The sequence below is a fragment of the Dysidea avara genome, chromosome 4, assembly GCF_963678975.1.
Source record: "Dysidea avara chromosome 4, odDysAvar1.4, whole genome shotgun sequence".
Classification (NCBI taxonomy): Eukaryota; Metazoa; Porifera; class Demospongiae; order Dictyoceratida; family Dysideidae; genus Dysidea; species Dysidea avara.
In genome coordinates, this window is record NC_089275.1 from 45,649,734 (window position 1) to 45,675,474 (window position 25,741).

Here is a 25,741-nt window from a genome sequence, read left to right on the forward strand (position 1 = left end):
ATTGACCTTAACATTCCCAGCTTAGAACACCGCAGACAAGTATCTAGTATCACCCTCCTCTACAAAATTGTTCATCATTACCAACTATTTAATACTTAAAAACGAAAGACTGCTCTATTAGAGAGTTTTAAAATTGCTTTGTCATAAATCATAAATAGTTGTACTGAGAGCTAATTGATGTGTGCAGACAGCTTTATTGATCAACCAGTAGCTAATCTAACTAATGAAATTCATACAAGTGCAAATTACATTCATATGGTTATAGGTGTCATTTAGTCTGGACTATGTCGCCACTATTATCTTAAACAAGATTCATAGTTGCAATGAATTCATTAGCCCATATGGTACTGCTAATAATACTCTAAACGTCAAAGCCTACAATTATTCTTTGAAGGATTGCTGTGCGCTGTAACAAAAATAAATCTAAAAATGGGTGACTGTTTTATTAGAGTAACTCAAAATAATTGTGCTCATAGCAGTAGCAGTTATACACTTACAATCACTTTTTTTGCTTTGACGTATTGAGTGGTTAGATGACTGTTTATCTAGCTAATGAAATTTCTACAATTGTAAACTATATAATATTCACACCGCTACTGGCGACACGTCTGACACGTTTGACTTCTATAATGTGATTCATTATTAAGGGAAGTTTATTAGTCCCTATGATGTATATAGCACTCAGTGTACTAAGTGTTTCTGCTTAAAAGTAGTCTTGAAATGCTCTGTATAGTACCAAAATCCATAATGACTGTATTCACTGACTCTAATAGAGCATTCACCAAATTCGCAAAATTGTTATGTTATGATAATCTCATTGATATATCTCCAGTTGATTTAATCCCTGTCACTTCTAACACCAGAGGACATGATCAAAGATTTCATCATATCTATGCAAGGACCAATCAGTACAGTAATTCATTTTTCCCTAGATCAATTGTGGAATTCACTCCCACCTGACCTAATCCAACAACAATCATTACAAATTTTTAAGTACCAACTGAAATTATTATTACTTTCCCTTACCAATCAGTAATCCCATAATCAATCATATTGTAAAACATTTTGTATGCATGTTTCATATGTGCGTTAATCCTCAAACTGAGGCTGCACATTTTTGGAAAATAAAAAAATAAATATAAAATTCTCCGTACCGAGAATATACTATCTATGTTCCATTGCACTTGATCAAAGGAGATAGATACACTTGCCTTGGCGACTCTGTTTTGCAGGATTTTGTTTGGCACAAGATTTACCACCTTGTTTTAAGCTTTATGCTGATCTACCTGGCTACCAGGCGAGTGTTGGTCCGGCCCCCAAGTACTATTCCACCCGGCTCATATCACATCTATACTCAGTCTAAGCAAACCTGATCTCATGCTAGGCACAGATTTCATCATGCTATTAGAATTCTCTGTGGTTAATACTTGACATCACCTTTTGGCTGTAAAGAAGATCACTATGGTTCATTGCTGCTGGACCTTCAACATGCACGTGTTGGGGGAGGGAGTTTTACTGATTAACAGAATTTTACTAGTCTCTGTATAGCTACAATGCTGTAATTTGTTCACAGCTGTGGGTACTTCATGATCAGCTCCAATTTATGTTTCTGTTTAAAAATGTCTCGCTAATCACAAATTTAATAGCTACAGCTAGCTACCCTAGGGTGCTAAAAATATCACACATTTAGTAGCTACCTACGAGCTATCTGAAAAGTGGCCCTATCCAGTAACTAGCTAGATAAATTTGCAGTATGCAGGTAGCTAGTTATCTGTGAACTGTCAACTAGCTAAACAAGTTCGCTTAACATACTTATTAATTATGAGGATCCTATTGGTACGTATGTATGCACGGCCATTGCATGCTTTGGGGAATTGGGACCCGAGATCAGGTCATTAGACCAAACAAAATGGACTCATGATCAGGTGGTATATATATGTATCTTATTAAACTGGGGAAATGGCCAAGGTTTCACTATATAGTTAGCTTGCTCAACCTGTTTGTTCCTACACTGTAAAATAATGAGGCACAGTATCAAATTCCTTACACTGTAAAAAATGGAAGTGTGCTTTGCTCACAAAAATATGCCCTGTGACATCAAAACAGCACACTTTGGTGTCACAGGGCACACTTTTTGTGTGGAAAGCAAACTTCATTATTTTACAGTGTAGGAACAAACAGGTTGAGCAAGGAACAACCAGTTAGCTTGTTCCATATCATGGGCCATATATGTGCGCATGCATTGTATGATTATGGTGTCCTCTTCAAAGAAGCTTTGTTGTCTAGCTATTGTATCACCCTATAACTTTGCACCTATTAACAAGTAATAAAACCCTCGATAAAACCCGCTTCCTCATCTCTATCCTCATGTAGTTTTCTGTTGGAGCAGTAGCTAGCTACATATCTAGATCTAATTTAGCAATAATCAGGGTAAAATACAATTTGCCCTCATGCATTGCTAGCTATATACAGTCAGTTCAGTTCAGAGTAACTGTCTCCTTACCTTAGGGCTATGCTGGCCACATAAACTGAATGGGTTCCAGTAGACAGCCAGTATAGGATAGCTATGTATACAATAAATAGGCACAAACCTATTACGTTTTAAAAATTCACCTATTATGCTATGCTACTACTATGTTCATAAATGGGCTAAACTAAACAGGTCATATCTCAATATTGGTATACTGTAGTATGTATTTTGTAACATACCAGTACATTAAATGTTCAATAACAAGAGCATAGGAAAGAGGGCTTCCAAGGGCATCCAAGAGCTTCCAACAACACCACAGTTGCACTACTAATTGTATAGTTTGGCAGCATACAAGTGAGTGAGCAACAGCATGAAGTGCAGCACAGCAATTTATAGTAGCTAACACGAGACTTATATTCATCACACAGGGTCGGTAAGGACATTGATCTACAGAGGGAACATCATTAGATCAATACACTTAACAAAGTAGTCAGAGTCTTTATAATTGATGTAAAGTGCTGACTGTTGAAGTTCAAGGATTTTCGTATTGAGCATTGTAGGTAACACAATACACTGAGTATAAGCTTATGCTGCTAGCCCACAATGGTGGTATTCAAGATGCAGTTCTGTTTAATTTTAGTGACAATGAAAATGTTAACAACAGTAAACATTGATACAGCAATTACTCTACCACAATAGTTACTGCTGTTCATAAACATTATGAAATCATTATTATAATTTGCAAAATTAACATAAAACTGCACTATAATCATAAATATCTCCAGCTACACAATAAAATATAAGTATTAAATAGAGGGCTGGTATAGAGACATGTGGTAAACTGTTTAACTTCATTATCGTCGTCCAAACAATAGCCAGTGACCCTGCAGAGAAATATTGTGAGTACTTCGGAAACCCTTACAAAACTTAACATCCTGTCACTAGTTTTACTAAAATGGGGACCTGAGTAATTTACTGGGAACAAGAAATGCACAACAGTGAGGTGTAACAATCTACAGCTCAGCTTAAATATAATCTATGTTTGGGACTAGGCCTGAGTCAAATATGTTAAAAATTTTGCCCAAAATGCTTTCAGGAATTTCCCAAAGTTTCACTTACTATGCTCTTCAGTGGACTGCATTATGTTCATAGGTTATCACTATTTCTTACAATTATCTTGGAACATTTTAGTCAGTGAATGTTCTATTAGAGTATTTCACTACAAAGTGACTGTTCTATTAGAGAGTATCAATCTAAGGAGCTATGTACAATGCATTTGAGTGCTCTATTGCAGTTTGTAGTTTCCACTGACTGCTCTACTAAATCTATTATTATGGAATTAAGCTGAAATACCCACCTAATATGCTAGCATTATGCAGGCATAGCATTCAAGATATATGCTGGCATTTTGACGCAGGCCTATTTGGGACCTACTTGACATGGTTACTATAATGAGGTACAATATGTTTGGGACCTACTTAACCTAGCCAGGTTAATACTGTACTTACGTACCTCATATCTGTCCTGTGCCTGCATAACTTGTTTCTCTTCCCAGTTCTGAAATTGATAGTCCAAATGTTCCTGAGCCAACTGTGGTGTCTGTAATGATAAGATATCATAAATCTGTACAACATGATCCAATGTTAATCTCATAGGCCATATATACCCTTTTCCACACAGGGTATTATGCTGTCAGTATAAGTGCCTACATGAAAGCTTTTGCACAAGCACTTATGCTGAAAGTGATAATGCCCTGCATGGAAAAGGGTCTGCCAACTCAATGGCTGTATGGCCCTGAATGATTTTTTACAAACTATTGTGAGGCAATTTCTTAAATGCATGTATCTACATGGGAGAACAATTACTGTCAACTGTCATAGTAAAAGTGTAACTCTAATCAAACACAAAACAGTTGTCCACTTCATCAAGTATTGCTCTTATTAAACATTTAAATATATAACCTATCTGTAAGTGTATGCTCTATTGGAGTAATTTACCTAAGCCCCCTGTTAACATAATTAAATTTTTTTTTTGAGCCATACAGCACAAATTTTTTAACATGGACAACTTTAATGAATCAGACAAACAAAACATTTTGATGAGAAGATGCTTCAATGGAACACCAAGAATGTAAAAATTCAATAGTGACAAACTGCAGGTGAATTGCTACTCAATCATGAGGAATGTACAGTGAATATACTCTTCTTGTTTGTGTTCATCAATGTGTTGATACAATTACTAACCACTTTCTGTCCTGACTTGGCAAATTCAACTGCTCCTTGTATTGAAGGGAACACCCACTGTGGACCAAATCTTTGGAAGAAACCAATAGTCTTGAGTTTGGTACATATCGGAGCTACATAGTATACACAGAATGTGTTATGAATGACTTAACATAGTAACAAGGAATACTGCACGCTGTAGAACTACAGCTTCACTACACAAATCACTAACAATAATGAAAAAATGGTTACAACATGTTGCTCTTTCAACAAGTATTAATAACAATCATTTGTACCATAACTATTAACAAGCTTTAATGTAATAAATGACAAATTAATGAAGTGTTGGAGAGAGGAGATTTTTTTTATCACTTGATTATGCTACAACACATATACAATATTCTTACGTGCTGGAGCGGCCAATAATACCTGTATACCCAGCTTATCATAATCATTGATTAACTGGAGGGGACGGACAAATATGTATAATATAGATGTGTATACTAGTACACAATATACACACACAACACAAACACACACCTAGCTTGTTAAGGTGGATGTGTATACAAGCTAAAGTACACGTACGTACCTACATGCATGTATGTGTACATCCTCGCATACAAGTACAGGCTATGCATACACACTTACTGCATACACATGTACACAAGCATATACAGTAGATTATCCAGACACTTGATTATCCAAACAGTAAAAATGACTGTTCTATTAGAGTACTTTGACACTTACTGTATGTTCTATTAGATTAGATGAGCAGAACTGTGTATATATAATATTATGTGACCGGACCTGCGAAAACAGAGCATGTGGGCACATAAAAATTGCCTACTTTTAACACTTTGGTGCGTCATAACTTTGTATTCCATTATTGTATGGCCATGAAATTTTCAGCACTTATTAAACCATTGGTTGGCTTTAAAATGCAAGTTACCGAATGACAATATTCTATCCCATTACTGAGATGTGAGATGTTATGTGGCAGGGTGTAGTTTGTGCCCACATGCCCTATTTTTGCAGGCCCGGTCATATAAAGAATGGGATTCACTTATTCAACATGTTTGTAATTGAACTGGTACACAGGTGTTTGGATAATGGAGAACCCATTGTACATACTACTGTATACATACTGCACAAACACACATGCACACATACACACACACACCTGGTACAATGCTCTGGTACCCATGGAGTCCACAAATGTGATGGGAGCACAGTCAATCACTATAGTATGGTAAGGAAGAGATTTTGGTTTGGCATCCTCAACATTATCAGTCACACTGTTTGCTGTGTTGCTACGAGATCTCCTCAAACTAAGACGCTTCTGATAAGCTTTGTTAACATTTTGCAGTCGAAGAGAGATGGAAGCAGAACGAGTGATGCTCTGTGATAGCCCCATTGAGTCTTGCTGTGATCGCTTTAAGGAATCCCTTTGCTGAGTCTTGCGTGTTTGATAGCGTCTTTCGGTTTTATTCAAACGTTTGCTAGAATCACGTAGGAATGGTTTAGTCAGATCATCACCATCATCACCATCATCACCATCAACAGATTGTTGATGAGTAAATGTCCTACTTTCTCCAGTAGAAGATGCTGTATCAGATGTGGTTGCTTTAATATCTGTATCAGCTGGAGTGTCGGCTGCAGCAGCTGAACTACATACAAGAAATTCAACACAGAGTACTGTATGTACAGCATAGCCTCATTAATAGGACAACCTTTGTTATAATATTATATACTTCAACGATAAAGGAAAGATCTTCATTAACAAAATAGGCCTGTCCATTATAAGACCTAAAGCCATGTAGCTTGTGCAAAACGGACTCATGGGTTCTTTTATCGTGCTAAGATCAGAAATGGCCAGGATGACAAGCACTTGATGATTTACTTGTAACAGGGCATGGCTAGAAATAGCACAAAGACTTGGCACAATAGTGAGCACTGCCTAGCACAGCAATTTCATGCCTTACATCCTTTAAACACTAGCAGCTAGACAATAGTTAATTAACAACTAAAGCAGTGTTCCATGATAACAAAGTACATTGGTGATAATTTGCTACCACATGCCATGGCACTGCAAAACAATGGCACAGTTGCTGTTTTGAAATTGAAGGTTAGATACGTTAACTTCCATATAATCTAATTATAGTGACTCAATATCATTTGTCAAAGGTTTAAAAGTGCACTCTATTCACTAGGGCTGTGCAATCATGGTAAAACCCATATCTCGATAAGTGACAACAATTTTATGTCAATAAATGACACTGTCTCGATAATGATGATGTGAAAATATAAGACTGTCAAATTTACATATTTGTTGACAAAGCCGAGTAGTGGTTGTTAAGTCAGAAATTCTATCACACTCTCAACTAGTTTTCCATCTGACTGTGGTCAATTTACAATAGATCATGAAGGTTAACTATTATCTTGACAAGCAAATTTGTTATTACTATAGGTGATGTAGATAGTCTTTTATCTAAATTATGTCCCAGTACTATACTATTCACTACACCGTAACTCTAGCTGCTTCATACTGTCCTTCATGCACCACTACATAAAGAAAAGAATCATAATTATTTCAGAGGGCGGGGCATACAGTACTCCATGTGCAGTGGTTTCTTATTGATTACTCACTTAACGCCTATTAATTACAAGTATAAGAAAAATTAGGAATTTTAAACTAGAGTAGGGACAACATAGTACTGCGATAAAAAGTACTGAAACAAGCTGGATTGGAGTAGTATGTAACGTCCGATTGCTGTAAAACAAGACGAAGCAAATATCTCTACTGTGCTGCAAAGAGTGAAATGCACAGTAGGAATAATTATTTGCCTCTTATTTTTTTTACAGCAATTGGACATTACATACTACTCCAATCCAGCTTGTTTCAGTACTTTTTATTGCGGTACTATGTTGTCCCTACTCTAGTTTAAATTCCTAATTTTTCCTATATTTGTGAGTGAACTTTTTTACAAGTTCATGACCACTAAACACAGTGTATTAATAGTAGTGCAAATCATTTTAACTGAATTTTGTAAACAGGTCTTTAACTCATCCATATAATATAAGAGCTATAATTTTATATAGAACAAAATATTTTATCCATTCAGACTGAGCAATGTTGGTGCTAACTATTGACCAGATTTGATGTCATTAATTTCCTTCAATTTGTCGTGGGAAAACCCCTTTTCACAAAACCGGTCACAATATTACACAATTATAGTTATTGACAGCACTACTATATGCAAGTAGTCAGCAAATCTTTGCTGATTAGCTAAATGTATAACACAACACATAATTTTTTGCTAAACAGTATTCACTTAGAAGTTAATCAAATTATCTTACTAACTTTGTTTACATGATAATAGTAGCACTTAGCTATATATAGCTTTTTGTGGTTTGCTTGACACATCATGTGAAGAAACACAAAGAAAGTCATGAAGGAAAGCATGCTACCAGTCTGGATAATGATGAAGTGAACAAGAGAAACAGCTAGTACAGGGGCAGATCTGTGGTACTCAAAGGGTTGGAACCCCCATTTGGCAGACGTCTGACTGAGTCTAACAGCCGACAAATTTTTCTTCTCAATAAAATTAAAATCAGGTTATAATTATCAGTCAAAGAAACACTTATTACAAGACAAAACACTTACTTCCAATGGCGGATCCAGGATGGGGCATTTGGGGCAAATCACCTTGTGGAGGAGCCAGCCATGCTTCTGATTAAAACAGCTAGTAAATTTTATGTCAGGCCAACCAAGATCAGTTTAAAACTTACGAAAATATGCACATTTTGCTAGCATTTATTACAAATTCACCTGAGACCAAAGCAAACTGAAGTCAAACTAACTGTAAAATAGTCACCCAGCACCTTCGTGCGTACTAAGCGCCTCTAAAAATAATTATCGTGTTGCTGTTATTTAAGACATTCAGAGCCTTTTAAACAGTTTTAAAACTTCACAACTATCTGAAAAGGCCAAAATGGCAAATATCAACAGTGAGACACCACTAAGAGGTGATTATTTGCTGCTTTAAAAAAGCAGCACTGAACTATAGAGAATATGGTTCTCCCCATGCATGCAACCACCTACAACTTACCCTGTTTGTGCCCCTCCCCTAGCCAGCTCCTGGATCCGCCCCTGACTTCTACCTTTGTTTACAGCAATAATACTTCAAATATCACTTGCAACTTTTATCTTTCTGTGACAAGCACCTCTAAAATAATTATCGTCTTTATCTTCTAAAGCAACTGTTAAAGGCTTCAGGTTCATTTCTAAAAGCCTAAACGATAAGAGTTAATAGTGAAACATTGCTGGGAGTCTACCATTATGAGTGGAGCTTCCCCTCTTAGAAGTCTGGATCCCGGTGCACTTGCATGTAGTGAACAGTGCCTTGGTACGGTCACAGCAGAAACGCAAGTAGTTCAGTTAACTTTGCTAAAAACAAAACACTTGTCTCTGATGATATTGAACAGCTCACGCAGTTCTGCAACGCCTACAACACATGTCCACAGGTGTACACGTTACGTAATACTGTATTGCATATTTATAATGTTGCCACACCAGTGGATTAAAGCCCTGCTGTCGATGAAGAACCTTCACTGGTACAGAAGGATAAAAGGCAACAAAATAGTGCACGCATTGCATGCTAATCAATATGCCAACTTAAGTGAATTTAAAGTATTTTTGTGAAAGAAGTAGGCTGTAGCTCTAGCTACCCAGTTTTCTGCTATGCTTGACTTAACACATCAGGCAGGCAGTAGAAATTTTGTCAAATAAAAAGACTGAAAATTCTGTAGCAACTTTACAAAAATGTTTCTGGAGGCACTTTTGGGCTTGATTTTACTCAACAAAATACTGTCATGTCATTGTGAGGAAAAATTGAGACAGGTTTTTGGGTGATATTTTATCGTGGGCCACGCCCACACCTTCATTGTTCCTACTATACAGTACGATACTGTATGATTGTTAGAATGGATGGTCTATTATGAAGCACCCACCTTAGCTACTTTATGTTTGACATGGTTATATGATCTTAGTAGTAAGATGAAGTACACCTTAGCTATGTTTGGGACCTACTTAACATGGTCACTATAATGAGGTGGTCTTATTAATAAGGTAATAAAATACACTTTAGTTAAAATAAACATTAGCTATGTTTGGGACCTCTATAATTGATGTGGCCACTATGACGATAATAAAAAGGTGGCCAGTACACACACACACACACACACACACATACATTGCAGATTACACTACCCTTCACACACACAATACGTACCTCTCAGCATTTTCATCTCTCCTGACAACTTTTGGTGACGGATGTGACAAACTGTGCTCCATTTCATCCTCATTGTTCAAAGCATAGTAAACTCCATCCTCATTGACTGTTGTCATCTCATTCTGTGCCTTCTCTGGATCATAGACATGATCCTTGTACCTGACCTGTACCAGTATACATGGTATGAGGTGTTCTACATAATATGGAGGGAAACTTTGGCCCCAGTAAAATTTAGTAAATTGGCAAATCATTGTGGATTTACTAATTTTCTCCACCTAAATATTTTACATGTGAGGATATGCCACAGTTTGACAAACCACCAATTGGTTTGCTCTTTGTAGTTCATTTTGTCGACATATTGAGTAAATGTAAAGCTTGCTGTTGATGGAATTAAGTGGTCCCTTGAGCAAATCACAAAGCAAGCTAGAGTATCACCATAACATATTTGGTACATAGTTGGTACTTGGGGTATCCTTGCCAGAACCTTGGGGTCTAGAGATGACCATTCTGGTAGTTGATTGCCATATAGCGGAAAATTTTGGCAGGAGAAAATTGTGGCGAATTGATCACTGACAGAAATTGGCAAATAATATTTTGGCAAATGCATGACATTAGTGGAAATTTGATCTGACAGCGTTGGCGACGAAGTTTTGCAATGTTTACAGACAAGTACTACAGTTCAATGCCTCTCATTTGAATCGACACGCTCTTATGTAAATAGCCAGCTTTAAAAAAACAATATGCTCGCTAAGTCAGTAATCAAGACTGGAATGCGCGTGGCACAAGGCATGTGCATGGGCAGTTAAATTTCCCATCTGCCTGAGCTATTAGTCTAAAACCATACTGTATTCAATGGCATACTTGCATGTGTAAGACTAACCACTCACCGCTGTAACAACATTCATTCACTGATGAACAACGTGTACTACACTTTCAGTGTTTAGAAAAATGGGGAGTAAAATTTTGGCGAATCCATGCATACTTGCCAAAATTTTCTCCCACCAAAATTTTCCGCTATAGGTAGTGCACAGACTAGACAGTATAGTATCCACATGTATGCTTATACAGTAGGTGTAGTGATCAGTAAGAAATTGAAGACTGGCATTTGATGTACAAAAAAAATTGCTGACAGTGTTATTTTGCTTGATTCACCTAAATGTTTACATCGTCAAAGTTTCCCTTCATATGGTATGTGACCAGACCTGTGAAATCTGGTCATGTAAGAATGAATTCATCACATGAAAACTCATGCTCGGTACTGGAAGAGATGATTTACACTATGTAAGTAACTTGTATGTATTTTTAAATGAGGGCTGAATATTGCATTTCCATAACACAATAAACTTTACGTACTGTACATGTTTAGTACAAAAAAGCTATGAACCACAAAAGTTTGAAAGAGAAGACAAGCTATAAATGCATTGTTCTTGTAGGCCCAGTCACATTTCATGGAAATGTAAAAAGGTACGGGCCATCCACGGACAAGTACAATTCAAGGTGAATTACGAGTGGTCCTAAGGGTTGCAATATCAAACAAATCATATTTAAAGGATCTTTCTGATGACATTGCACCATTCACAGTTCCTCTATATATTCACAAACTTCTAGGTTTACCTTTTGGTAACAAGCCTGAAAACATCCCAGTTCCCTATTGTCATCCACCTTAATCTCCAGAGGGTCGATGCCAGTACGTAGCGACAGTCGTGCACGGAACACAGGAATGTTGGCAAAGTAGAGAGGAGATTGGAACCGGAAAATAAACACTCCTTTAACTGGCTCCACCTTCAAAGAGAAAGGTTAAGGATAAACTGTACATAGTTCATGTGCATGGGAAATTGATTTGACAATGCATACACACAGACTATATACATAGAAAAGGAAACTATTGATACCCTACGTACATATATAGCTAGCTGCAACCACCTCTGTATTGGCCTGGACCTTATTAAACAGGTAGCTATAATAGGCAGGTCACTTTGTACACAAATGACATGTTTTCAAGGCTTAGGTGACCTCAATACACAGTGACCTCATTACACAGTGACCTTATTACACAGTGACCTTATTAAAGCATGTCTCAGCACATGCAAAATATATTGGACAAATTACGTATCAGCCAGATTGCTATGCTATTCAGTCTACAACTACTAACCCTAGCCCTATACACTAAACACTAACAACACTTCACCTCCTCATTAATATCCTCATCAGGTTGCCATTTTTCAGTTGCCCCTAGTGACGCTGAGTGTGGTCTATGGTGAGACAACAGGTGACACCACTGAACTACACTGACGCAAGATCACTAGAGCATTTCTGACATAATAATTTGCCTGGCAACTGCCAGACCTACAGTCCACCACTGTCAGACCTACAGTCCACCACTGTCACGTATAATTACAGTACAGATATGTGCAACTATTATGCATAAATTATTTTGTGAAATATAAAATATAATAATCCAATGCAGAACAAATGGGAAGCATGTGCACAAGTGATTGAGTGAAACTACTAGCAAACTTAACACCTATGTAACTGCTTATGTAGCAGCTAATACCTGCATCATTGATACTAAATTATGGTCTTCCAAGTTCATATAATTGGATATGTGTGGAAGACCGCCTTTCACAAATCCGGTCACACTATAGTGGACCTCAGTTAAACAGTTATCCCAGTACCTAGCTGGGGACCACCTACTACTAGTGTTTAGATATATAACTGAGATGGTAAATAACTCTAAAGTTGCATCAAACCTGTCTACCTTCAGTACTATTGACTTCTCTAATAGAAAACTTTACAACAATTTTCCATGTCCTGTTAACTGAAAGTTTATACTGTAACTGGTGTTTGAGTTCCACTGTTACCACATTTCAAATTGACATAACATTATTTTTCTAGGAAATCAGAAAAATACTATAACTAGTTTTTGCATGTTCTGGATACACTCAATTATAGTTCACCACTCACAATATCGTGAACACGATGACTTGGAACAAACTGAATGTTACTCCAATGAGTAGACCAATATCCAGTCCAATGAACACAGTACATAGAAACACCACCACCCACACCAACTGGAGGGGAATAACAAACCGTGTGATAACTGGATGTGTATAATGATCACATGGTAGATAAACATTGCAGCTAAATTGTAAAGTACTTGAGGAAAATCAACAAATACTGCATGGAGACTTAAACATGGAGGGGTAAAATATTGGAACAATAAATTACTAAATGGATAAAACATTTGAAGAACACAATATTAATAGGGGGAGGAGGGGGTTATAATATAGATTTAAATACTGAAGGTATGAAACGTTTGGAGGGTAAAACAATAAGGGAAGTGAGTGTAGTGTGGTGTAGAGTGTGTTGCTATGCACACAGGGTATAACACAACTCACCATGTCATGTTTGGAGATGACCCAAAATCGTTTAGTATCCCTAACTTGTAGGTAAAGTCCCTTCAATGCTACTACGATAATAGCAGCTAGTGCTGCCTATAAGGAATAAATGTGATAAGTTCATATACTGGGAGTGTGCAAGTACATTGACTAGCTACTGTATATGCATACTGCTCACTTTTGGTAGTGGTTCAAACAGAGACGCCAGCCACAAGATGACGATGAACACTATTCCAGACGATAACAGGCCAACCAGCTGAACAGGAAATAGAAACATGACACCCTAACTATGCTCACATGACTTTCACACACTACTAAACACACATTAGTATATGCACAGAGCTGGAGCACATCCAGTACATATATATACAAGCATGTGTTATAGAGCAGAGCATACTGTCAAACTGTTTGTCAGTGAAGTAGCTTTACACATAACATTGTAAGGTTCTATCATGCAAATATTACTCTAGAGCTGACATGAGTAAACACTTAATGATTCATCTACCCAATGAAGTTAATTGTATACAGCAACAATCTAATGTGTTCACAATCTGGAAGTATTTTTAAAAGTTTAACTGTAAATGAAATTTCTATTAGAGCATACAGTGAACCACCATGCAGTCAGAAGCTTTCTAAACGGTGAACAACTCTGAAATGTTTTGCGGATTATTTTGTACTTTGTGTATATAATTAGTGCAACATTTATCATAGATTTGGTGCCACTACCGAATCTATGGTTTCCTCACTAATACACATGGACCAACTCAGCGCACACCGCTTCAGCAAGATTGGAATTTACCTGGGTGTTTCCCCCAGAAGTGTCCTGTAGGATGGTGCGAGACAAGGCACCTGCTGTAGCAAAACTACCAAAGAATGATCCTATGAAATTCATCATTCCATAAGCAAAGAACTCCTATGGGGTAACAAACCATATTATGAAATTGCATACACACAAATACAAATGTGCACATATGTGTGTGTATAATACATAATATTGTGTGTGTGTGTGTGTGTGCGTGTGTGTGCGTGTGTGTGCGTGTGTGTGTGTGTGCGTGCGTGCGTGCGTGTGTGTGTGTGTGTTATGGTAGACAAGCATAGTTAGTAGTTGCTTTCCTGGCTAATCCCAGGTCCTCAACAATATGCTAAACCAGAGCAATGTGAACAAAGTTTCTTGCTAGAAAACTATGTTAACTGAGCATGAATGTACATACATATATGTACGTAGATATGCACATACACCCAAGCATCACACATATTATACATTGTGTACATTACATATACACACGTTAGAGTTGTATACCTGGTTAGGGTACAGAGCGTAGCAGTTCTTCTTAGCCAACAGTTTGGCCTGTGATATGTTAATAACATAACTGACAATCATTATAGTGATGGCATCTGTTATCAACTCTGACAACAAGGAGAAGTCTGGAGGAGTGAAGGGTGGAGCTCTGTGGATGAATTATAATGTAGTTTATCTTATCTCAATAACAACAGCTAATTAGCTGTTTAAAGGTGCAACCTACAAAATCAAAGGTATAGTGGCAGCATCTGGAGGTCCCTTGTTTGAATAATAGAACTCTTCTAGCTTTTGTATATGTTTCCGTATTCACCTCGTGATTTATTAGCATCTCGGCCGCACGCCTCTTGCTTTATTTTTCATATAGCACTCGTGGCAATACTTTAAATGATTTATGGAACTTTCTAGTCATGTAGCTTCACCATACACTAGGACTCGTAATTAACATGTGTTGCATGAATTATTAGAAACCTAAATGCACACAAACTAGTTTAACAAAGTAACTCATGCGTAGTTCACCATAGTTTAGCATAGTAGATGTTCATTGCGTATTTTGGCAGGTTTTGGTCACAAACCACAAAATTGATCCTATTGTGACACATGGTGAAGTATTTCCGTGATATCTCCAGGACTTGTCCGTTTACATTAACAAATGTAACAGCAAAGTTACCTTCTCCCACCCATCATCGAAGCATTTAGGTATGTCTATAAAAGCAATCCAGTGGTGGAACTCGTATTGGCTGGGATGATTGACCACTCAGCGTGGTGAGGGCTATCAGCCTTTACTGGCTTAGGTGATTAGTTGTACTGGCGTGAGCACCGCAGGCTATTAGCCTGCACTAAAGCACATGGGCAACTGTGCTTTATTGCACCACAAGGAGTGCTTTATTGTATGATTAAAGCACTCTTTGTGGGCAATAAAGCCTGTTTTCCTTAAAACGTACTTTAAGAAATTTGTTAAGTTCACTTTTTCCTTTGATCTCGCCCATGTAAAGTTCTATATCTTTAGATTATGAATGACCTGTACGTACATACGTACAATATCTCAATTATATGCTCTGGTTACACATGTCAGGTACTACGAAGAGGTTTCTACAAGTGGTTTGTCCGATAGGCAGGACAACAAAACATATTTTTGTTACTTTAGAACATTGCACATTACTTACGAGTGCTATATAAAGCAGAAGTTAATAGGGTCAACATACTTGTAAAAGGGATAAAGCATGAGTTAGTTATTTGCATTGAATTGTGTGATACGTATGAGTCACACGTTATGAAAAGTAAAATGATGAACTAAGAAAACTACAGAGAACATAAGACAAAGGCACGTAATTCAGAGACAACTGGCTCAAATTGGTACAGAAGGCATGATGGTGTCCTTCCCAAAGGAAATTTCCACTGTAAAAAATCCACACACACCACACACACACACACACACCCAGGTTCAATGTTGTCAACCACAGGTAGTCTGATTGGAGCATCTTTCAGCTTGGCAGCAAATGACACCACAGTAGCAATAATCACCTACACACACCCTACAAACAGTAACACCATTTTGTGTAACATTACCAATATGATCTGTGATGGTATGGGAAAGGGGAAACGAGGGAACTTCTTCTTAATGAACATATTAACATAATCCATTACAATGAGGAAGACTATACAGAGAAATGATGTCACTACTGCTCCTGCGTTAGCTCCTCCATGAAACAACAAGTCCATGTAGCGAATAAACTTCTGAATAGATGGATGGACACAAATACATAATAATATGTAATACAGGTATACAGAAGGACTCACACATACAATAATACTTATGTACATTGAGAGAATCTTTTTCTGTTGAAGAGTGACTGCACTACAGATTCTCAAGTTGGCTTGCAAATTAGCTATCAAGCTCACATTTGTTGCCATTTTACAATAATCAGAGTACAATATATATGTATTGCTTATAAGTTGCTTTGAAAAACTACACTTATGTACAAAGAAGCTAATGTACATACATACGTACACACATTGTACGCAACATCTGATGTTTTATTGGAATATGTATATAGCTACAGTAATACTGCATAATGCTTTTTAAGCTGAATAGTGTAGTCAACTATAAAAGAACTTTCCTGAATAGCCAACCAATTTTAACAAGCTCTACAAGAACAATCTGACTTAATGACAACACTTACTCTTGGAGTGTCAAAGGGTCCAGGGTCCACCCTGGCCTCCATTGAGTCCAACCCAAGTAGGAAACTGATCTGTGTAGTGAGGATGGCAAATGAAGCAGCACAAGTGTAGCCACTGACAAGCGCCTCAGATAAGAATAACGTGATAAAACCAAGTTGTAGGAAACTAGCAATAATCTGCAGGAGATGAAAAAGAAATGCATTATTAACTAGTGAACCATTTTAGTGTGCATTTGTGTGCACAGTATGGTATGTGTTTGTATTGTATTGTGTGTGTGTCATGTATAGTGTGGTGTGTATGCATGTGTGTGTGTGTGCTCTGTGTGTGTGCTCTGTGTGTGTGTACAGCCTCCTGTGAGTTACTAGTCCTACTCCAGGAGCATTTTCCTGCACTGACTCAAAGTATGCACTTGGGTAGCACAATACATACATGAGTGTCCCTGTGCTGGCTTACTGAGCTGGGTAGGCTAGCATAGTTTTGCTTGTTTTGTGTGTGTGTGTACACGTGTGCATGTGTGTAATTGTTTCTGTATGAATGCACACCTGTGGTAAACTAACTCACAACCACACACATACAGACAAAATATTAAGCAATAAAGTCAACACACACTTACCATCAGTATCCCAACCATCAAGGCCAGTGTTACAGCAACATCAACCTTTATACTATCACAATCCTCACCACTACCACTACTGGTACTGTTAGACATGTTCATTATAGTATTATTGTTCATCATAGTATTATTAGCCATCATTGGTGCCATGGTAGCAGCTTCATCACAGTGAGCTATTCGCTGGACAGCAGTACCAACCATGAGGGCCACTACTGGAAATGTGCCTGTAGAAATGATGAAGACACTTTGACTCACATGTTGCTAAATACTAATAATATTATATTTGTGACTGGATTTGCAAAAAGGGTCTTCCAATTCTACAAACTTGAAAGATCACACTGTAAATGATGGAAGTTTGGTGAGACTTAAGTTTGGCAAATCAGCATGCGAAGCAGGTTGGTGGACAAAAGTTTGATGAATTTACCATGCAGCTAATATGGAACTCTATACTGAATTGGTGAAAATTCGTCAAATTTTCCAAACTTTAGTCACTCCAGACTTTGGTCGTTTATGATTATAAAAGAGCCCTGCAAGCTTTATCTACTGCATCTCACCTCTGACCACACCTTATTCCAATCTATATATACTCATTAATCTTTACAGCTGGTAAATTGTATGTGTGTGGAAGGTCCCTTTTCACAAATTTAGTCACCTATGTATATCCTACTAGGTTGGATTACAGAAAGTAATGCAACAGGATAAATTTTTCACATCGAAAGTAGGGTAGCAGACCACTGATGACTTGGTTTAACATTCTTGGCTCATGTAAGGTATACTTCATGACCTCATTAATAAGACCACCTCATTATAGTGACCATGTTAAGTATAGGTCCCAAACATAGCTAAGGTGTACTTCATGACCTCATTAATAAGACCACCTCAATATAGTGAGCACCAAACATAGCCAAGGTGTACTTCATGACCTCATTAATAAGACCACCTCAATATAGTGAGCACCAAACATAGCCAAGGTGTACTTCATGGCCTTATTAATAAGACCACCTCATTATAGTGACCATGTCAAGTAGGTCCCAAGGTGTGCTTTGTAAATCCAACTAGAAAGTCACATCATTACCACCTGTTACCTACTTACACATCAGGTTCTGTCTGTAGGCATACATAGAGAGCCTCACCCATTTTATCAATGACTGTACATGAATCCATGTCTGTTGCAAAGTTCACGTGGAGCCATGCCTACTAATCGAGTACGAGTTCTAGTCTTACAGCAAGCAGCTTCTGTCATGAACCACACCTATTTGCGTGCTTGGAACCATGCTAATTTACCAGTAAGGTGAGTTTAGTAGTAGTAGTCATGAAGTCACACTTGGTTTGTCGAACCTACCCAACTGCTATCAAAAGCTTGGGCACAAGGTATAAATTTGGCAGTTTGGTGACAAATCACCAATTTGCCAAATTTAGTTTACTGCCAAATTTTGTTGTCATACAGTAACTGGCTCGGGTCCCTGCAATAGTCTATGGCCTACCCATCTAGATACCTGCGATTTTCTCACCCAATTACAAGCCACTGATGGGAGAAAGGACTTACCTTGTTAGGGATGCTGAATAACCTGTTTTACAAGCTATTGAAATTTAGGGTTATTCAGCATCCCCTGGCTGGGTGAGTGTACAGCTTCCCTTGGGGCAGAGATGGTGGTCTCACAAGAAATGATGGTCTCTGGCCAAGCAGAAGTGCGTGCATTTTTTGCTTACTAGTATATTATACTCAAGTACATACGTACTATACCACTCACCAACAGAAATGTGTCGTGATGTTCCAAATATGGAATAAATGATGACAGGTACAAACGAAGCATATAATCCATGTACTACTGGTAACTGAGCTAGTAGAGCAAATCCAATACCTGTAGTGGGAGAACAGCTAGTTATACTAGCGGAACTGATTATTATCCTAACTTGGTAAATAGAAGCACACGAGGCTGCACATACAGTAACACGGTATGAAGTATTAACCAAGAGCAAAGTGGGACTTGTGGCTTAATTTATAGTTCCTTGGCTCACCTTGCACTGGCTCTGCCTTCAGTGCCTGTATGCAGCTGGATAACTCAGTCTGTAAACAGACGTGTATACTTTTAGGCCAAGCAAACTCATTATTATTTCTCAACTAGCCCACCCACATCAATATATCAATGTTTACCAAACAGCATTAGATTGCTGCTACATATTAATTGTGTCTACATATCCATATTTAAATAGTGAGAAAATCAACTATTGTTTTACTGCATAGAAATGTCTTTGCTGCTCAACAAAGTATATTATTAATAAGGCTTTAGCTAACCTTTATATTAACAGATAGCCTGCTGTTACAGTGTTTTGGAGCAGTTTCTTTAATAACAAATAATAGAATGTTTCCTCCTTCCTACATGCAAATCATAGATGTTGTGGGTAAGAAAAGGTGATGTTTTCCTGGCCTACTGAACCTTGAAGAAGTTGTAGCTATACAATCAACTGGAATCTTTTATACATACTAAGGCTGCATTTACATTTGCTATAATGGTTTTCAGCTGAGGGAATTAACCTGCAGTCAACTACTAAATGCTGAAAATGAGCAGTGGAATAAAACAGGTTTCTAAGAATTTCACTATTGTTTATTATGCTCTCAACTTACACTAGCAATGCTACAGGAAATGTGATAGCAGTGATTAACAAGTGACAGGGTGGCAAGCCTATACAATTTGGTTGTATACAGAAAGGCAGCTAGCACATGCAAGTCAAGCAAAAAGAACTGTCCGGTTGTGTAAGTATTGTGTATTAGAAAAACAGATTGTTTCAGGATGGATAGCTTATGGCTCAGATTGTATGGGATCCCTAACGCATGTTTGTAGTTTCAAGGATATCATTGGCAAGTTGATCTAACCACATTGCTATCACATTTCCTGCAGCCGCAGAACATAATACACAGTTGGGAGATCCTTAGAACTCCTTCCACTGCTGGCATGTATTTAGCATTAAAGGGTGGGTCAAAGGTTCCCTGAAGGCCTTAGACATAGATTTATAGACCCCAGGTACCTGGGGGTTGTAAATCTACGCCCTACCTAAACAAGACTCAACCATGCATTTATGTGTAAAACCAAAAATATGCCAGCTAGCTCCACTAGTCGTAGCTTTACCTCATAAAATTACAGCTAGTACCTTGCGGAATGTGGGTCATTCCTATGGTTATTCCAGCTACCAGATCTCCTATCAGATGTTTAGCTTTATAACTCCACAGCCATTGTATGATGGGTACACGAATAAGGAAGAAACTCTTCCAGTCTTCACAACTTGTAGGTGGCTTGACAGAACTACGGACTGGCTCTGGAGTGTAGTAGTACGCCTTATTGAATACTTTACTAGGCTTGGAGCCATGGTGTAGAGCTGGATTCCATTCCGCTATCTCTCCAAACGCTCCTTTCCTCTCCTCGCGATGACGGGCATGAATCTCTTCAATATTGTCACTAGAGAAAGCTCGTGAACGAGTTACCACCTGTCTACGTTGCGACATTACGCGATAAAAGTCCTTAAAGGGACACGCCTCTTCCCTAGCATCTATATAAGGCGAGATATAAGGTAAGCGCGCCAACTTCGATGTTTCAAGCCAAACGAGTTATAGCCCAAATTTATAGTATGATGATAATGCCTATGTATGGTACACCAATCCTGCAAGCTTCATTGAAATATCTCTATCCGATCCAAACTAGCTATGACAGTAGGAGCAAGTGCGAAATTTACGCATAGCCTAGTCGTACGTAGCTACGTACCACCAGTGCCCTCGCCAGTGCCATTTACAGAAAACATGAATTTTGTAGGAAGCGTTCATACGAAGCTCGCATACGTGAAGTTGAACAGAGTTCCTTCACTTCTTTAATTTTTTCAGCTACAGGAGGAATCAACGAACTTGACAACGGCATGTTTTACAAACGCCTTGCTTCCTTGCTATCAGATAAAAGGGATTCAAATTAAATTATGCTGCTGCGACTGTGGCCCTCTTAACTTGGATCATGTAGTGGGTTCCTTGTCTGATGGTTCTCCCAAAACTGTGTTTGATGTATTGCATGAAAAACATCCTCATGGTCGTGCTGCAGACCCTGATGCTATACTTGATCCCGTTGACTCCTCTCAATTGTTTCATCCAGTTCTATTTGATGGCTTAGATGCTGCTTTAATTAAATCAGTGGTCATGCAGATAAGTGGCTCTGCAGGCCCTTCTGGTCTTGATGCTCATGCTTGGAGACATCTTTGTACAGCGTTTGGTGATGCTTCTAATGACTTGTGTGCAGCTGTTTCTGCTTTTTCCCATCGTATTTCCACCTCTTATGTTAATTCAAAATATTTATCTGCTTACTGTGCTTGTCGCCTAATTCCTCTTGACAAGCGTCCTGGTGTTCGCCCTATTGGTGTGGGTGAAGTTTTGCGAAGAATTATTGGAAAGGTTGTGATGAGAATTATAGGGCGTGATTTACAGCAGGCTGCAGGATCCTCTCAATTATGTGCTGGTCAAATGGGTGGTTGTGAAGCTGCTGTCCATGCAATGAAACAAATATTTGACTTGCCTGAGGTTGATGGTGTTCTCCTTGTTGATGATAAGAATGCCTTCAATGAGTTAAATCGTCAAGTAAGACTCCGAAACGTTGAGGTCCTCTGCCCTTCTCTTGCTCCCATTTTAATTAACACTTATCGTACTGATGCTTTTTTGTTTACTGGAGGTCGTACCATCTTTTCTAGTGAAGGGACTACCCAGGGTGATCCTCTCGCTATGGCTATGTACACTATCGGTACTTTGCCCTTGATTTCTCGTCTTACTGGTCTAGTAAAGCAGTGCTGGTATGCTGATGACTCTGCTGCTGGTGGCAAGCTTTCCAAGCTTAAGCAGTGGTGGGACTTGTTATCTTCCGTAGGGCCCCGTTATGGCTATTTTCCAAATGCTACTAAAACTATCTTGATAGTCAAGGAAACTGTTTTAACTGATGCTAGAACAATTTTTGGAGACTGTGACATTCAGGTTACTGCTGAAGGACACCGTTATCTGGGAGGTGTAATTGGCACTCCTGCCTTTGAACAGCTATTTTTGAGACGTAAAGTGGATGGCTGGATTGATGATCTTAAGACCTTGAGCCTCTTTGCCGAAACGCAACCTCATGCTTCCCATGCTGCTTTTTGTCATGGTCTCTCTTTCCGATGGAACTATTTTTTTCGTGTTTCTTCTTGTTCTACAGACCTTTTCCTTCCTCTTGAACATTTTGTTAAATCTGTTTTCCTTCCTAGTCTATTGGGTCGAACTGTCCCTGGTGATGTTGAGAGAAAGCTATTTGCCTTTCCTGTGCGGCTAGGAGGCCTTGGTGTGTTTGATCCTTCGATTGTTGTGTCACAGCAGCGTTCCTGCTCTGTAGAAGTAAATGCTGGTCTCGTTGGCTTGATTATCTCTCAGGTACATCAACTAGGTGACTGTCTTGATGCACAGGTTCAGTTGCGATCCAAGTTTCACTCTAGGAGCCATCAAGAGCAACTTCAATCTGCCAATCATTTGTTCGATGAACTTCCTCCTAGCATGCGTTCCTCAGTCATGTTGGCTCAGGAGAAGGATGCATCGAATTGGCTCTCTTGTCTTCCATTGAAGTCGCATAATTTTGTGCTTCATAAAACTGCTTTTCGTGATGCAATTGCGCTTCGCTATCATTGGCTACCATCTGCCTGCCCTACTTCCTGTGCCTGTGGTCACTCTTTTACCATAGAACATGCTCTGTCTTGCCCAAAGGATGGGTTTCCTTCTCTGAGACATGATGAAGTGCGTGATCTAACTGCCAATTTACTTTCCGAGGTATGTAACAATGTTGTCACTGAACCCCACCTTCAGCCTCTTTCTGGTGAGACCCTTCAATACAAAACAGCTAATCGTGATGATAATGCAAGGCTTGACATTGCAGCTAATGGTTTTTGGGGAGGACGATTTGAGAGGTCATATTTTGATGTCAGAATTTTTAACCCTAGTGCACCCTCAAATCAACCCCTACACTCTGCATACCGACGTCATGACAAGGAAAAGAGACGTGAATACCAACAACGGGTTCATGAAGTAGAGAATGCCTCATTTACTCCCTTAAGTTTTACTACTACTGGTGGAATGGGTGATGCTGCTACTCAGTTTTATAAGAGATTGGCCAACCTTTTGAGTGCAAAGCACAGTCTTTCCTATGGAATAGTGATGGGATGGCTGAGATGTAAATTGAGCTTCTCTTTGTTGAGGTCTGCAATTATGTGCATTCGTGGTGCCAGGTCCAGTTTGCGCTGTCCCATTGCTGAGGCACCGATTGCTGTGCAGGTCGCTGAGGCCCATATGTAAGATAATTTGTTTTTGTTTATTATGTACTGTTTTATCTTATGTCATTAATTTGTAATAAAAAATGGAATATTTAAAAAAAAAAAAGTAATGGGATGGGATGGGTCCGGTTCTAGCTACTTGTCTTTTTCATTTCTGAGGTCAGCAATTAGATGTCTGAGGGGTTAGCTATAGATCCTCAAATAAAAATAAAAAATTCGCGAACTGTAATGGTGGTTAGATGTCTGAGGGGTTATAGATTAGATGTCATTATTATAGATCAGCAATTAGATGTCTGAGGGGTTATAGATCCTCAAATAAAAATATTCGCGAACTGTAATGGTGGTTGAAAGGTTTCCGTTGTGGTGTTTATTTGTGGTTTGCTTGTTGTTTCGAGTACAAGATCAGTGGATTGACACGCCCGATACATGTGGGAGTATTATCGAAGATTATGGAAGGTTAGAACACAGTTGGTATACCGTTGCTAACGACGCGATTCAAATAAGATTTAGCACATATTTATCGAATCACGTATTGTGGTTGTTGGTGGTATTAAGTATTCGTCGAATTGCATTTAGTAGATGCTAGTAGTATCACTATTAACTATATTTTTTGGCAGGTGGTCAGGTTGTTTAATCACGTGATCCCCTCTCAACGCAGGTCGGTGACAAGCACGTAGCTGCTATTGCGTTTTCGAGCCTTTGTTGTAATCTGTATGGCTCGATGTAGGATTTTTGGCCCCTGCAGCTAACTCGAGCCTATCTGGACGAGAGTTCCATAGCCCAAAGAAAGCCCATAATGGGGTAGCAGGGGGTTCTAAGTGGCTAGTTGGAGTAGTTTAAACCTTGTCAAAAATGATCATCTTGTTTGAGCTTGGTTTTCCTATCGCCCAGATGAGGTCTTGTCGCCTTTGATAGGCACTGTTAAGCGTTAGCGCCATAGGGTTAGCGCCATAGGGTTAGCGCCATAGGGTTAGCGCGTGTGTCTGCCCATTCATAGCTACCTGGCCACCTCTGTAAACCGTGCCAGCAGCGCAGTTTAGGAGCTGCAAATTGCTATTGGTTGTTGATACTGGCCGGTATAGAAAGGAATATATTTCAAAACGTTAAGTGAGTGATGTTGTATCAGTGCCATGCCCTGGTCTGGCGAGCAATCCGCTGTCAGCGGGCTACCCCAACTTCATCGATACTTAGCTGCGTGACACTACAGCCTTCGTTTGATTGAAGTTTTTTTATGGTCATAGTTATGACTTATGCTAAGACTGCTTGCTATAGGTGTGTCACCAGCGTGGTGCAAAGTTGGCAGTATCAGTATCCGTAGCTATAGCTTGTTATTAATCTATAATGTACGTGTGTATGCAAGTGCGTTTTAGTGGCTGCATGGCCTGTTGGATTTTAGCACTGTAGTCATGTGATGACCTAGCTGATGTGCAGTTGCACTCTGTCCCCAGCTCGCAGTGCAGTTATAGTGAGTAATATTGGCTCACCTATTTGTGCACTCTTGACACAATCATAATTGACGTGTTGCTTATCTGTCACATCCTGACTAGCTGGATATAGAATATTCTAGTCTGTTTTTTGTTTGTTTTTCTTTTTTGATTGCTAGGAGTTCTAGTCAAGGTGTTCCCAGCAAGTGAGCTGTACTAGTCGCAGCTGGTCATCTTGATTATTGGTTATTGATTTAGCTGATATGTGTGTACTGTACATGTGCTACTGAACATCGCTGCCACATCTAGCTACAGCAAATAATATAGTCTGGTGCTAACGCTCAAGTTGATGACTGACTACACTGTGCTGGTCACTTAGCAGGTATAGTCATATGCTCTCGGTGTAGCTGAAGTGTGTTTAAACTGTGGCCACAGCTGCTGCAAGTCCTGCCATTTAGTGGTAGTGATTAGCTGATGTGTCACTGTACCATGCTACAAATGTAGCCGTCCTGTCATTCAGTTAAGTGCTG

General features: G+C 38.8%; 1 protein-coding gene across 1 annotated transcript; it reads right to left on the bottom strand.

Annotated features, from left to right (window-relative positions):
* Positions 1–3,097: 3,097 nt before the first annotated feature.
* Positions 3,098–21,011, bottom strand: LOC136252403 (prestin-like). Its single transcript, XM_066044831.1, has 19 exons — positions 20,623–21,011; positions 19,224–19,334; positions 17,473–17,696; positions 16,862–17,035; positions 16,248–16,415; positions 16,117–16,202; positions 14,682–14,829; positions 14,181–14,294; positions 13,560–13,637; positions 13,382–13,477; positions 12,948–13,054; positions 12,172–12,235; positions 11,598–11,765; positions 9,984–10,147; positions 5,873–6,359; positions 5,100–5,154; positions 4,714–4,826; positions 3,983–4,069; positions 3,098–3,354 (listed from the first exon to the last, which is right to left on the bottom strand). Exons 1-19 carry the CDS (start codon positions 20,972–20,974, stop codon positions 3,325–3,327), a joined length of 2,826 nt encoding a protein of 941 aa, XP_065900903.1. The 5' UTR covers positions 20,975–21,011; the 3' UTR covers positions 3,098–3,324.
* Positions 21,012–25,741: the final 4,730 nt, after the last annotated feature.

Excerpts from the sequence above, each read along its gene's own strand:
- LOC136252403 (XM_066044831.1), bottom strand. The coding sequence starts at position 20,974 with ATGTCGCAACGTAGACAGGTGGTAACTCGTTCACGAGCTTTCTCTAGT. Across the intron at positions 17,697-19,223 it reads ATCACGACACATTTCTGTTG|GCACATTTCCAGTAGTGGCC; the intron begins GTGAGTGGTATA and ends TCATTTCTACAG. Across the intron at positions 4,070-4,713 it reads CCAAGTCAGGACAGAAAGTG|ACACCACAGTTGGCTCAGGA; the intron begins GTTAGTAATTGT and ends TTATCATTACAG.